Source organism: Perognathus longimembris, chromosome 18 (assembly GCF_023159225.1).
Source record: "Perognathus longimembris pacificus isolate PPM17 chromosome 18, ASM2315922v1, whole genome shotgun sequence".
Lineage (NCBI taxonomy): Eukaryota > Metazoa > Chordata > Mammalia > Rodentia > Heteromyidae > Perognathus > Perognathus longimembris.
This window is the reverse complement of record NC_063178.1, coordinates 10,728,780-10,743,494: the sequence shown is the minus strand read 5'-3', so window position 1 is coordinate 10,743,494 and position 14,715 is coordinate 10,728,780. Positions and strand designations below refer to the sequence as shown.

At 41.8% G+C, this 14,715-nt stretch overlaps 1 protein-coding gene across 1 annotated transcript in view; it reads right to left on the bottom strand.

The window, feature by feature from the left end:
- Positions 1 to 2,329: 2,329 nt before the first annotated feature.
- Dhtkd1 (dehydrogenase E1 and transketolase domain containing 1) overlaps positions 2,330 to 14,715 on the bottom strand; it is a 30,920-nt gene continuing 18,534 nt past the window's right edge. The window contains exons 11-17 of the mRNA XM_048367547.1: positions 11,849 to 11,999; positions 10,483 to 10,589; positions 7,202 to 7,366; positions 6,224 to 6,306; positions 5,614 to 5,783; positions 4,343 to 4,428; positions 2,330 to 3,363 (exon numbers count right to left, since the gene is read on the bottom strand). Of these exons, the coding sequence (XP_048223504.1) occupies positions 3,262 to 3,363; positions 4,343 to 4,428; positions 5,614 to 5,783; positions 6,224 to 6,306; positions 7,202 to 7,366; positions 10,483 to 10,589; positions 11,849 to 11,999 (864 nt within the window). The 3' untranslated portion in view covers positions 2,330 to 3,261. The remainder of the gene's footprint in view (positions 3,364 to 4,342; positions 4,429 to 5,613; positions 5,784 to 6,223; positions 6,307 to 7,201; positions 7,367 to 10,482; positions 10,590 to 11,848; positions 12,000 to 14,715) is intronic.

Sequence of the window (14,715 nt, the reverse complement as noted above, 5' to 3'; positions counted from 1 at the left end):
CATTTTGCTTAGGCTGGCCTTGAACTGCAATCTCTGCCTCCTGAGAGCCACCACACCCTGTCCCTTTCTATGTACTTCTAAAATCAAAAGCAATGGTTTGTATTGAAAAGGTGTTCCATATAATAGTCTTGAGGAAATATTCATCTCATGTCTTATTTTTGTTTAATCATAGCTGGTTCTTGGTATGAGTAAGAAAAAGACACAGAGAGCAACACTAACATAATACAAGTTTAATAAACGTTTCCTAAATTAACTGATTTTGCAGTTGGTAGTGGGGAAATGAGTCTGCTTTAGATTGTGATTATCAGACTGAGATGAAAAATGACTCATCCCACCCCAGTCATAATGCTACTCATCAAGAAAATAAGAAGGATGGGGGGAAAAAGAACAGAGGGTTTAATCTAATGTACAACATGTGTATGGGTGAAATACCTCACTGAAATTTCTCTATATAACAGATACATACTAATAGAAAATATACAACAACAAATGATGGTACGGATAGGGGAGAGGGACCCTTATACACACACTGTTGGTGGGAATGTGAATTAGTGCACCCACATGGAAATTCATGTGGTCCACCTATATCACTCTTGTGTAAACATCCAAAGCAGTCTAAATCAACATGCAATGTAGATACCTGTAAATATGTATTTAAAGCAACACTATTCATGATAAGTATGTTATGAAATCCATTTAGGTGCCCATCAGTAGATGAATGGATAAAGACAATGCAGTATATATCCACAATGGATTATAAAATCCATAAAGAAGTATGAAATTATGTCATCTGAAGCAAAATTAACAGAAACTATAAGGTTTGGGGGCTTGCATGAGTGATAGAACAACTGCCTAGCAAGTGAAATGAAAAGCCCCAAGACCAACCATAATGCCACATACTAAAAAATAAATAAAAAAGGCAACAGATTACTATTCCCATAAAGTAATTTAGGCATTATTTGTATAATGTGTGTATATGAATACTGAAGACTGCACATTTTGTCCACATTTCCCAAAAACATGGTTTTTATCCTGGCTCTGAGAAACTAAGGATGAAAACCAATCATCCAAATAAACCCAAGAAAAATATAGGTAAAGCTTTTGGAACCTTAAGACCAAAAGTCTTGACTTCCTTCTATGTATCATCTTATTTCTTCAGTTATGTAAAAGGAACACTTTCTATTGTCAAGAATTTTTTTAAATAATAAAACTTCAGGAAGTGGCACTGTGGCTCAAAGTGGTAGCCATGAGTGAAAAAGCTCAAGGACAGCACCCAGGCCCTGAGTTCAAGCTCCATGACCAACAACACTAACAAAAAATCACAACCACACTTGTAAGGGATAAATAACATCAGGGAGAAATTAAGAGATACTTAGACTACTTTTAAAAAAATCTTCCATCTTTCCTTTTAAAAATCTTTTAATTTGAGGGCTGGGAATGTGGCTTAGTGTAGAGTTCTTGCCTAGCATGCATGAAGCCCTGGGTCTGATTCCTCAGCACTACATAATCAGGAAAGGCCAGAGGGGCGCTGTGGCTCAAGTGGTAGAGTGCTAGCCTTAAGCAAAAAGAAGCCAGGGACAGTGCTCAGGCCTTGAGTCTAAGCCTCAGGACTGGCAAAAAAAAAAAATTTTTTAATTAAAAAAAACACACACACAAATGTTGGAATCGCAAAGGTGTCTCAGTTATGTCCCTGGCAAAATTACTGGGCTGCCAGGTAGACACAGGTATCTGTTTTGGTAAAAGACTTAATGAGTGTCAGAGTGAAGTTAGACATGTATGTAAGTAATTACTGCTGTGATTTGCCAAGCTGAAACTAGTTACATTTTTCAAAGCAAGAAACATGCTACTATCAGCATCCTGACAGCTTCTATGAAGGGACGGAAACCATATTGTCCAACTCATTTCATTTACTAATGGCACTTGTGTCAGAGTTTGGTAGACACGTTCTTTAATATATTATTTTGTAGCTGTTGCAGAAAGCAGACTCTTGTATAACTTGGTTGCACATGTAACCAAGCTGTTTGGGTTTGGCCACCCCTGTCACGACTTGTCCACGTGACTGTGCACTTTGACTCAGTGTGGAAAGACTCACCATCCCTTCCCAGCATGCACCTGCATGGAGCCCTGTGTTCGATTCCTCTTCACCCCATAAACAGAAAAAGCCGGAAGTGGTGCTGTGGCTCAAGTGGCAGAATGCTAGCCTTGAGCAAAAAGAAGCCAGGGACAATGCTCAGGCACCTTGGTCAAAGTTAAAATACTCTTTAAATACCATAAATAAATATCATATTGCAGCTGGTACTGTAAGACACAAACTGATTAGAAGCTGAAATCTCTATCACACACCAAAGTCTGTTAAAAACATTCACAAAGCATCATTACAGAACAATTAAGGGGGGGTAGGGGGAAGATTATGGAAAATTATACCACAGATCAATTTTAGAATAACTAAAACTCCTCAATTTAAAAATACAGGGCGAGACAATCATGCACTTAGAAATTCATATTTAACAGGGCTCAGGTTTAAGAAGAATGGGTACACATTGAAGTATATAAATCAGGAATGATCTACTTTTTGTGTGTGTGCTGGTACTGATACTTGAACTCAGAGCCTTGTACTTGCTCATGGTTGATGATCTACCAGTTGAGTTATGCCTGCAGCCTAGAACTTTACTGTTAGTTGATGAAATCTCATGGACTTTTCTGTCCAGGCTGGCCTCAAATCACAATCCTCCAGGTCTCAGCCTCCTGAGTATCTAGGATTACAGCCATAAGCCACCACTGACCAGTTGGAATGATCTCATTCTGCTGGCACTTGGCAGAATATTTTGTAGATGGCTTTGAGATAACAAAAAACAAAAATGCCAATGTAAGACTTTAGGAAAGGAAGATAAAAATGAAAGTGGCATGCATCAAGCAAATCAAGAGACAGTTTTGAAGCTCTCTATGTAGCTTTCAATTCTGACTAAAGAACTTACATTGGTCATATATAGCTAATTACAATGGAGCCTGAAGCATAAAGCTAATGACCTAGTTCTCCAATGCATTCAGTTGAGTCGGAGAAAGCATAACCCTCCTGTACTGCTAAGGATAAAATGTACAAATCTGACTCATGTGTTTATAATCAATTTCCCTGTTTATCCCACCTATGCCAGACTTAACTGCGTAAATGGGTCCCATCACTTGGGAGAAAATAGAGAAAGCAGGTTTCTCTTTCTCTGGCAGTCTGCTTAAAAGGCAGTCGTGTTTCTTCAAAGGACATTATCAGGCAAAGGTCTTGCTGAGGACATCTTCATGCTGCTGCAGGTGCACAGTGCCAATCCCCACCGCGGGTGCAGGCAGGGGGGGTCGGCTCACAAGGCGGAGCTGTCATTAGAGCGAAGAAGAAATGAATTGACTTTTTGACTATATCAGGTTCCACCAAAGGGGTGCATTAAATCTCTCTTTTATACAGCACATTTCTGGAGAAATAGTGAGTTAAAGACAATAGATGAGAGGGGAATATTTGTCATTGCTGAAAATTAAATTCCAGGCATGATAAAATGCCAGTATTTTATTTTGTCTTATGTTAAGTAACTTACAGTTGGTCTTAACTGTAGTTTCCTTAATTATGACTACTTACACATGAAAATGACTCGAACTTAGCAAACTAGTATCAAATGAATAAACTGTGTTCCTAAGTGTTGCTTACTCAACAAAATCTAGGTAAATTTATTCCTAAATCTGAAAAAAAATCAGACATCTGAACTGTTTCATACTTTGGGGTATGGGATACTCAACTTGAGTATACAAAGCTGCATAAACAGCATTTTCTTCTGAAGGAATAATCTAAAGCTAGATTGTCATCTTTTACTGTGTAGCCGGGGATGACCTTGAATTCACATTCACCCTGCCTCAGTCTCTCGAGCACTGGGAATACAGGTGTGCAAACCCAGCTGGCCTTTTATTTTGATTTTTTTATGGCAACAGGGGTTGAACTCAGGGTTTGCTAGACAGGTACTCTTATTACTTGAATCAAGTCCGCAGTCTTGTCTTGTCTAGTCCTTTCTCCCTCCCTCCCTCCCTCCCTCCCTTCCTTCCTTCTTTCCTTCAGCACACAATCCACGTTGCAAGGCTAGTCTCAAACTTGGACACTCAAGTGATCTTTCTGCTTCAGCTTCCTGAGTACCTGAGACTCTAGGCATGTACCACCACACTCTGCTTAAAACTAGGTTTGTCTATTTTCATGTTTCTTTAAAAAAATTTCACTGAGAGCAAACCCCATTGTTCTTATTCTAAGAGAAAGAACAGACCCATGCACAAGTACAAACACAAATGAGCACTACATGAAACAAAAAGCTATTACCTTGCAGGCCAGTTGCTTTTCAAACCTTGGGGAAACGAAAAACCATGGGCCCATGTTCTGAGGTTCCTCTTGACTCCAGATAAACTCTATAAAGAAGGAAATTTACTACAGTACTTCAAGTAAATGTGCAAATCAAGTGGGTGTGAGAGGCAAAGATATTTAACCTCAATTAAATATGTGGTTATCTGATGTAACAGTGTTTATGTTTGTTTTTTGACAAATACATAGCTCTGCATCCACCACCACAATCATGATACCAAGCACTGCTGCATTCTTAAAGTCCCTCTCTTCTCTATGCTCAGTTTTATGTTTTCCAGAATACCTTATAAATGCAATCATAAACAATATAGTGTTTTGCATCTGGCTTCCTTGAATAAACAAATTGATATTTGTGTGACTCTTTGGTGCTTTGAAGGTTATACCACAGTTTACTCCTAGAGCTGGAGAGTGGTAATTCAGTGTACAGTGTTTTCCTAACATGTGCACGTAGGTTCTATACCCAGTACCTGCCCCTGAAAATAGTTTTCTTTTTTTTTTATAGGATGATATCATACTGATGTTTATTGCTACATGTAAACTGTGTTTATTCATTCACTCCTTGAAGAACATTTTTGTGGTTTTCAGCTTGGGCAACTACAAATAAAGCTGCTATGAACATTTGCCAACAGATTTTTCTGTGAACGTGACTTCATTTCTCTGGGTAAATACCTAGTAGTGGGGTCACAAGGTAACTGGATGTTTAACATGGCAGGAAGCTGCCTTCTGAAACAGCTACAGCAAGCAGTTTGTATTCCCACAGTGAGTGAAGGCTCTGGCTGCTTTGTGCTTGATATCATCAGTGTGGCACTTTCTATTGTTTTCTTTTTATATATTCTGATAGGTGTGGCTAGTACTGTACCACTTGAGCCACAGCTCCACATCCTGCTTTTTTGGGTGCTTAATTAGAGAGTCCCTGGGCTGGGAATGTGGCTTAGTGGTAGAGTGATTGTCTAGCAGGCATGAAGCCCTGGGTTCGACTCCTCGGAACCACATAAACAGAAAAAAGCTCTAAGTGGCGCTGTGGCTCAAGTGGTAGAGTGCTAGCCTTGAGCAAAACAAGCTCAGGGACAGTGCCCAGGCCCGGAGTTCAAGCCTCAGGACTGGAAAAAAAAAAAGTCTCACAAACTTCCTGCCCAGGCTAGCTTTGAACCACGATCCTCAGATCTTAAGCCACCTGAGTAGCTAGGATTACAGGCCTGAGCTACTGGTGCTTGCAAGAAAACCTTTTTTACCTTTCACATGTTTGTATTTATTCATCTCCTGCCATAATGAGTCCAGCGGGAAAGGGCAGAGTTCCTCTATTCGGATGATGGCAAAGTCACGCTTCTTGGCCCCTAAAGATTCTCGATGCTTAAGCAAAGCATAGAAATGTTTGCCACAGCAGAATATAAGAGTCTTAACACTGTTAGGGAAAGAAAGAACAATGGAGTAAGGGAGAAGTATCCTTAAGAATCATTTCAGAAGGGACTGGATTTCAATGCCTAACTGATGAAGTTGGGGGGGAGGGGCCTCTATTACTGGAAATCCTTGTTTAGCAATGTTTGCCTCCAAAGTTCACTCGTCCCTGCAAACTAACTGCTCCTGCACTGACTTAACCATACATCGGGATGGGAGCTGGTAATGCAGATCAGCAATAGAATGCCTGACTACCAATAGTGAAGCCCTGAAATCAATCTCCAGCAACAACACACCACCAACACACACACACACACACACACACACACACACACACACACACTCTTTATATCAGGATTTGAGGAGTCTGGGGGTCAGTTAACACGAACTTTCTCAGGAATCAAACTTCTACCTCAGAGTAGGAAAACAGAGAAACACATCGATTACTTATTTGGATCCACAGACGAATCACCGATGACTGGTTTGAATGTTGTTCCTGGTGCCATTTCTTCAAGAGTTGACACAGCTGCCTGAGGAAGAGCAAAAGCCACATGTGTATCAAGCAAAGGAAAAGAACAGCAGCCTTAATTTACAAAGAATTTTATAAAAATGGCACAAAAAATCTAGCTTAGCACTTCACGTAAGCACACATACCAATAAACACAGAATCTTTCCCCCAAAATGTCAGTTCTGTGTTCTTCAGACAGAAATAACATGGGTGCCTTTTGTCTGTGTGACACAAAAGGTGCCACAGCAAAATTTCAAGAATTAAACTTTCAGTCTGATGACACAATTGTATTATTAATAATACGTGTTAAGTTTTGGGGATTGAAAGCATCTTGTAGAGTTTATATTTGGGGAGCTGGAGGGGTAGCTCAAGTGGCAGAGCATCAATCATGAGTGAAGAAGCCGAGAGAGAGAGAGAGAGAGAAAGAGACAGACAGAGAGAGAGAGAGAGAGAGAGAGAGAGAGAGAGAGGCCCTGAGTGCAAGCCCCATTACCAGCAAACGAAAAGAAAAGAAAGAAAGAAAGAAAGAAAGAAAGAAAGAAAGAAAGAAAGAAAGAAAGAAGAGAGAAAGGGGAGGAATGAAGGGGGGAGGGAGGGAGGGAGGGAGAGAGAGCGCAAGAGAGAGAAAAGGAAAGTAGGGGAGGGAGGGAAGGAAGGAGCTCTTATACCATTTGGATTTTAATTTTTTTCTAAAATTTTATCTGCTCAGATTAGGATATCTGTAATATTTGCTATTCATGTCCTTCATTACAGTGAAAATGGAAAGCTATGTTTTAAAATAATGAAAGCAGCCAAGTCAACTCAAGATACAAAGATTTTTCTATAATTTAGAAATATTACTAGATTCAGAAAACAGAAAAGTGGCATAAGAAAATGACAAAAGGAGAAAACTTTACAACGCAGCTTTTGCCACTTACAGGGAGCCTGAGCAACAGCTTGGGAGAAGCAACAATGAGGGGTTTCCGGAAGTTCCGGACCATCTGTCTCCTCAGCAGGTGGAAATACTGTGCGGGAGTGGTTGGGTGTACGACAAACATGTTCACCGTGTCTCCATCCACCCCCTCTTCTTTACTGTCACACATCTGGGAAGAAAATGGAATGCTCAGATCATCCATTGCAATCAAGAACACAATATGCTAGACAAAGGAAAGGCCATGTGTTCTCAGGTAATAAAATGTATGTCTCTCCATTGCAGAGAAAGATGAGAAGTCAATCTGTGACCTGTAAAATATTAACAAAAGGAGAGTTCTCATGGTTTTTCCATTGGCACACTTTTGTGTCATCTAACACAGCTCTTCCCAGGTAGCTGAAGGAAAAAGTCATCTGGGAGATATACATATTGATCCTGGGGCTTGAACTCAGGGCCTGGGCACTATCCCCGAGCTTTTTCACTCAAGGTTAGTGCTCTAACAGTTTGAGCCACAGTGACATTTCTGGTTTTCTGGTGGTTAACTGGAGATAAGAGCCTCATGGAATTTCCTGCCCCAGCTGGCTTTGAACCATGATCCTCAGATCTCAGTCTCCTGAGCAGGTAGGATTCCAGGTTTTTTTTTGCTTTGTTTTGTTTTTGCCAGTCGTGGGGCTTGAACTCAGGGCTTAGGCACTGTCCCTGAGCTTCTTTTTATTCAAGGCTAGCACTCTACCACTTGAGCCACAGCGCCACTTCTAGTCTTATCTGTTTATTTGGTACTGAGGAATCAAACCCAGGGCTTCCTGCATGCTAGGCTAGCACTCTACCACTGAGCCACATTGCCAGCCCTTTTTAAAATTTTTACCTTGTTATTGTAAAGGTGATGTATAGATGGGTTACAGTTACATGAATCAGGTCCAAGACTACGTTTCTTTTGGGACAATGTCACCTCTTCTCTCTCTCTCTCTCTCTCTCTCTCTCTCTCTCAGTTGGATATTTTTTACTTTTTAAATAGCTGTACAAACTGGTTTCAATTCCACAAGTCAGATTATGAGTACAATGCATTTTGATCAATGTTACTCCTTGCATTGTTCTCTCCTCTATTTGTCCCCATCTCATCCCCACTCTCAAGTTAAATAGTTCAACATTTACATAATCTACCTGGAATATAATGACTACATTTTTTCACACTTCCGGTGAGCAAATTTTTGGTGTGTGTGCTGGTCCTAGGGCTTGAACTCAAGTCTGAGCACTGTCCCTGAGCTTCTTTTGTTCAAGGCTAATAATAGCTCTCCCACTTTGAGCCACTCCTCCACTTCCAGGCTTTCGTAGTTGTTCATTGGAGATCAGAGTCTTATACACTTTCCTCCCTGGGCTGGCTTTGAACCAAATCCTTAGACGTCAGCCTCCAGAATAGCAAGGATTACAGGCATGAGCCACCAGTGTACAGCTGGGAAGATTTTTTTAATAATCCCCAGATTTTGCTAACTGTGGGATTAAGTTAGTGGCAAGAAAAAGAAATGCCTCATCAGCAACTCACTCTCTTCATTAAGTAAGCAAAATTGGGGTGGAGGGTTGCAATTCTTTTTTTGGGGGGAGTCAGTCATGGGCTCAAATTCAGGACCTGGGCACTGTCCCTGAGGGCTTGTGGTCAAGGCTAGTGCTCTATCATGTTAAGCCACAGCTCCACCTCTGGTTTTTGAGTGGCTAATTGGAGATAAGAGTCTCACAGGGACTTTTCTGCCCGGGCTGGCTTTGAACTGTGATCCTCAAATCTCAGCCTCCTGAGTAGCTAGGATTATAGGGGTGAGCCACCAGCTCCCAGCTTGTGTGTGCAATTTTAAGACAGAAGGAAAATTAAATCAGCTACAGACAAGATTGAAAAGCTTAGAGCAGGCAAATGATGTGTCTGAAGGCCCTGGTAGGATGGGAAGCTGGGGGCATGTAGAGGCTCCTTATCTGAGTCCAGAAGCAATGTAGGGAATGAATGGAAGGTGACAACATCCAGAAGATTCCTACAGTACCCTCCAGGTTGAACTAAGGCAGTGAGTAGGAACCCTGGGAAGGGAGGAATAGCACAGTCTTCTGGGGTAGAACCCCCAGTAGAGCCTAACTGATGGAGGTCCTTGGAAGCAAGTCTACCACTGATGGGGAGGACAGTGGGCCCTTGTTGGAAATTAGTTATTGGAGAGAGTCAAATCTGGCACTAGCCACAGTCCATAGAGTTCCCCTTCTGCCACTACCACCCTCAGCCTTGGAACATTGAATTTGTACTCAACTGTGGTTCCAAGTTGGTAGCAACTGGGCAGGGGACAGAAGGGATGACCCGCAGTCTAACTGGAGCAACCTAAAGAAATTCTTTGCATAGTTGCCCTAAATAACCGAAGACAAGAGGCAATAAAATAACATAGCAACAATATACATACACGGCACAATAACTTTACATAAGAGGAGGAGAAAGCAAAGGAACATAACATGCCAAGGACATAGAGTTCTCAAGAAAACACACAGAACCAGGCAAAAAAGGAAGGATGATGCTAAGAAAACAAAGTTAGAGACCAAATCTACCAGTACAGGCCTAATAAACCAAAAAAAAAAAATCAAGAACAGAACAGACAGGTCTAAAAATACTGTAAATGGCACCAACAGAGAGCTTCACACAATGAAAGCAGATGAAATAAGCGAGTGCTTATATAACAGCAGACTCCTCTAAGTTTTACACTTATTAATCTTTTTGCAGGACTAAAAATAAAACTAGTGCTATAAACAAAGGGTTTGAGAAAATCATAGGGAAAGCAGATTCAATGATGATAAATAAGCCATATAAATATGTACTTACAACTATAATGCTAATAATTTAGTATTAATGTAAGGTAAAAATATAGATTCCTAGACCTCATTCCTGAGCATCTGATCTGGAGTTGTCCCTGTATCTGAATCCGTTTACAAAGTGCTCCCTAAGGGATTCCTATGGTCATTCTGATATAGGAACCACTGCTTTTGGCCACCTGGGAACAATTATTCCAGAGCCTCACACATACTAACCAAGTATTGTCACTGAACTACATCTCCATCCTGAAATCATCTTAAATTGCCATAAAACTGGTATTATTATATCTGGAGCATTGTTTCCAAGGAATATTGAACCTGCATTTACTCGATTTCAATACTACCATGTCTTACAGTTTAAAGTGCATGTGACCCTATCTGTGGGAGGAAGTTTGAGCTGTCAAAGCACCCAGGAAGCAGGAGCTCTTCCTGGAGTCTGGCCGAAGGCATCCAACTTACCTGCAAGAAGCGCTCCATTCGACAGGATGAGTGGTCAGGCCCTGCTCCGTCATAGCCATGCGGAAGGAGGATGACGATGCCGCTCTGCAGGAGCCACTTGGCCTCCCCTGGGAAAGCATGAGATGGGAAGTAAAATCTCTAGGAAGCCGAACAAAACAGTCTGACAGACCTTGGTGAATGAAACAAATGTTTGCTGGCTGAGCCCCCACAACTGTGTTCATGGCATGCATTTTTCTAATGCATGCATTTTTCTGGAAATGAAGGGAATACTCATTTGAAAACCTATGATGATGCCTGCCTTGGGCTTTAGCAAGGAGAGGATAAACCCAGAGGTTGATGCTCCAGCAGGCACCACGGACTCCACCACAACTTCAGAAGCCAGCAGGAAGACTAGAGTTTTGGTTCAAGTAGTAAAGCACCGGCCAGGAGCAAGAAAGCCAAGCAGGTCTTAAGGCCCTGAGTTTAAGACCCAATGCTGGCACATCCAAAAAGAAAAATGTACTGGACACCAGTGGTTCAAGCCTATAATCCTAACTACTCAGGAATCTGAGATCTGAAACCAATAGTTCAAAACCAGCCTGGGCAGACTATCTTTAAGACTCTTATCTCCAACTAACCAGCAAAAAGCCAGAAGTAGAAGCATGGCTGATGTGTTGGAACACCACTCACGTGCAAAAGAACCAAGTGAGAGCATGAGGCCCACACGACCCTGAATTCAAGCTCTACTATGGGTGCACAAGTCCACAAATGTACACGCACACATGCGAACAGTTGGTGGTCATACTTTTCTTTCTCACAACTTACAAGAAAAACACAACTATAAGAAAAATCAGAGGCAAATATTCAAAACTAAACAGTGGGTATCTCCAGAAAACAGGATGGAGGGCTTAGTCAGAGACTTCTATTTTTCCTTTGTACACATTCATTTTTACAGTCTGCAGGTATGGCTTTCAAGACCTGAACTGAAGGGAGATTTCCAAGGGTTCCATTGACTGTCACTAAAGAGTGTCACCCTGGTACCACTGCCTACCGTTCACCTGTGACACATTTCGTACTCAGTACACCCCACAGACACGGAAGTCATGCAGCCTCGGAGTTGACAAGCACACTGCTGCTCCCCCAGGAGACTGGGGGATGGGGAGAGGGGCGGTCTGTTTAGTCACCCAGTGGGCACACAGTCTCCTGTTTACTAAGAGCCATGATGCTCTTCCCAGCAGCCCCTTCTGCTCTCTGATGTGGACAGTGGGGATAACTGTCCAGACTCTGGGGAAGGAATCTGAGAAGCAGCAATGGCCCCTTACCATTCATTTGTTCCCATGAGGCTGGGGACATGGATCTGTCCCACCAGCTACACGCTGACACCAACCTCCAGAGATGAATGTGTCAAAGATGATCTGGGCTCCATTGAAGAAATCGCCAAACTGAGCCTCCCAGAGGGGCAGTAACTTTGGACTTTCAATGCTCATCCCATACTCGAACCCCAGGACAGCCTCTTCTGATAGGGGGCTGTTGCTGACCTAATCACAGGGCAGAGAACCAAACAGTGGCATGAAGTGGGTCATTTGACCGGCACCTGGCCAGCAGAGGTACAGCATCACGTGAATATGCATCTCAAAGAGAGGAGGGCACCAGGGGGAGCTTGCTATCATTCATCACCACAGTCTTTGAGAAGTAAGACCTGCCCACTGCTCGGTATCAGTGATTCACTTGAGAAAAGTTGGGACGGAGAGGGAAAGAAAACAAGGTTGCATATGCATATTGAAGATGCTCTTTAGAGAAAAGCAACATACCTCTCAGGCAACCTAGATAGGTGAGAATAAAATGGCGTCCCACAAGCTTTTTGAGATAAAAAAAAATGTCATAAACACAAGTGTAAAATGGAGTCTGAGGGTGGAAACCAATGGGAATGAAGAAGGCAAAAGGGAGGAGGAGGGCAAATATGATCAAACTATTTTATATGCATGAGTACAAGTAGAACAGAGGAACTCATTAAGATTGTATAAAGGGGAGGATAAGGAAGTACTAGAGAGGTGAATCTGATCAAAGCACAATATGTGCATATAATGGATGTACAGTGAACATACACTAAAGAGAACAGAAATATGGGCATGTTATAACATGGATGAAACTTGAAAACGTTATGTTAGGTGAAATAAACCAGGGATGGAAGGACACATACACGATCCCACTTGTTGGAGGTACCTGGCACACAGGCAACGTCATAGGCCAGGAAGAGGTGCAGTGATTGCCAAGGGCCGGGGAGGGAGCAGTGGCAAGGTATCCTTGAGTGGGCAGAGTTACGGTGTGGAAAGGTAAAAAGCTCCTGGACATGGAGGGGGGTGTTGGCTGCACAATGATGTGATGTACTTAATCCCACTCAACTCAATACTTGGAAATACTTTAAATGATCAATTATTATATTACATGTACTTGGCCACAGTAAAAAAGTGTTTTTTTAATTTCTTTTTAAAAATTGTTATCATAAAGGTGATATACAGAGGGGTTACCATTTCATTAGTCACATCACAAAGACATTTCTTTGGGGGCAATTTCACCCTTTCCCTTGCTCTTTCTCAGTTTTTTCCCTCTCATCCCTACCCACAAGTTGTATAGTTCATTTTCAACACAGTTCCAGGGAGTATCATGCCTGCATTTGTTCACCCTTTGTCTCTCCATTTATGTATCACATCTTACCCCTCACCAAAGACAGATAAATAAACAAGACACACCAAAAAAAAATCACCTAAAACCAAGAGACACCATCTTCACCAACAACAGCAGAAAATAAATACAAAACCCAAAACACCTCTTGTTTCCATTTCCTAAAAATAAAATGTTTTAAAAGTCATAAGACAAAGATAAAAGAGTTATAACAAAAGGCCTACCTTCCATTAGAATCCATTTTTCTAGTATCCTGTTAGCATGGCAAATCAAAACAGTCATCGTGTTAGGATTAAAAAAGCAGGATGGAAAATTAATCTTGGAGAAGGTTAAAGAGACACCACAGTAAAACACAACAAGATTGTGAAGAGGGTTGGAGAAAGAGAGGGTAGTAATTAATGTGTCAGTGTTCGTTTCCTTGAAGAAATAGGAAATATACACCATAGTGTATCATGTTAGCAACCTGCTCTCAAGTGGTTCAGAATGAGAAAAGGTTTCTATTACATACCCAAATTTTAAAAAATATATTCATTTGGCTGGCTATCTATCCACTTGAGCAAGGCTTTCAGTCTGGATTTTTACTGATTATTTTAAAGATGGGGGTCTCACAGATTTTTCTGCCTGAGCTGGCACAGATCTCAACTTCACAATAGATAGGATTATAGGCTTGGGCTATCATACCTGGCAGCACTAGGGTTTGAACTCAAGGCTTCATGTTTGCTAGGTAGATGCCCTATTGCTTGATCCAGGCCCCCAGTCTAAAAACTGTGAAGCCATCAACCCCTTCCATGTCCTAGTATTGGCACAAGAAAGAAAAGTGTGGTCTAGATAGATAAGAACTCAAAAACAACAAATAAAGGTAATATAAAGATGATTACCTACTAGCATGGGAGGTTATACATAATTTATCTTTCTTACCTCTAACCTGATTTGTAATAAACTATATGCTAATTAAAAAGAAATGGAGTTTGGACCATTCACTTGACATACATTGTTGCCTGTTTTCATCTCCTTCATTACCTCCCTTCCTACTCAAAGCACCCAGGGCCTGAATTCAAGTCCCAGTACCAGCACAGAAAAGAGAGAGACAGACAGACAGACAGACAGACAGAGAGACAGAGAGAGGGAGGAGGGAAAGAGGGAGGAGGGGAGGGAGGGAAAAAGAAAGGGGGAAGGAAGGAAGGAAGAGAGGGAGGGAGGGAGGGAGGGAGGAAGGAAGGAAGGAAGGAAGGAAGGAAGGAAGGAAGGAAGGAAGGAAGGAAGGAAGGAAGGAAGGAAGGAGACTGACACCCAGAAACACCATCAAACCTTCGGGAATAAACCTAGAGGAAATAGGGGGTTTTGCTTTGGTCATTAATGGGATTTGAACTCAGGGCCCCAGGCTTGATCTGCCTGTTTGCTGGACTGGCACTCAACCACTTGAGCTACACCTCCAAACCTGCCTTTGACTGGTCATTTAGTCTCCTAAACAAACTATGATCATTCAGATCTTAGCCTCCAGAGTAGCTTGGTTTAGGTGTGAATCACTGGCACTTTATTCATTTGTTTTCTTGTGTGTTGGTCCTGGGGCTT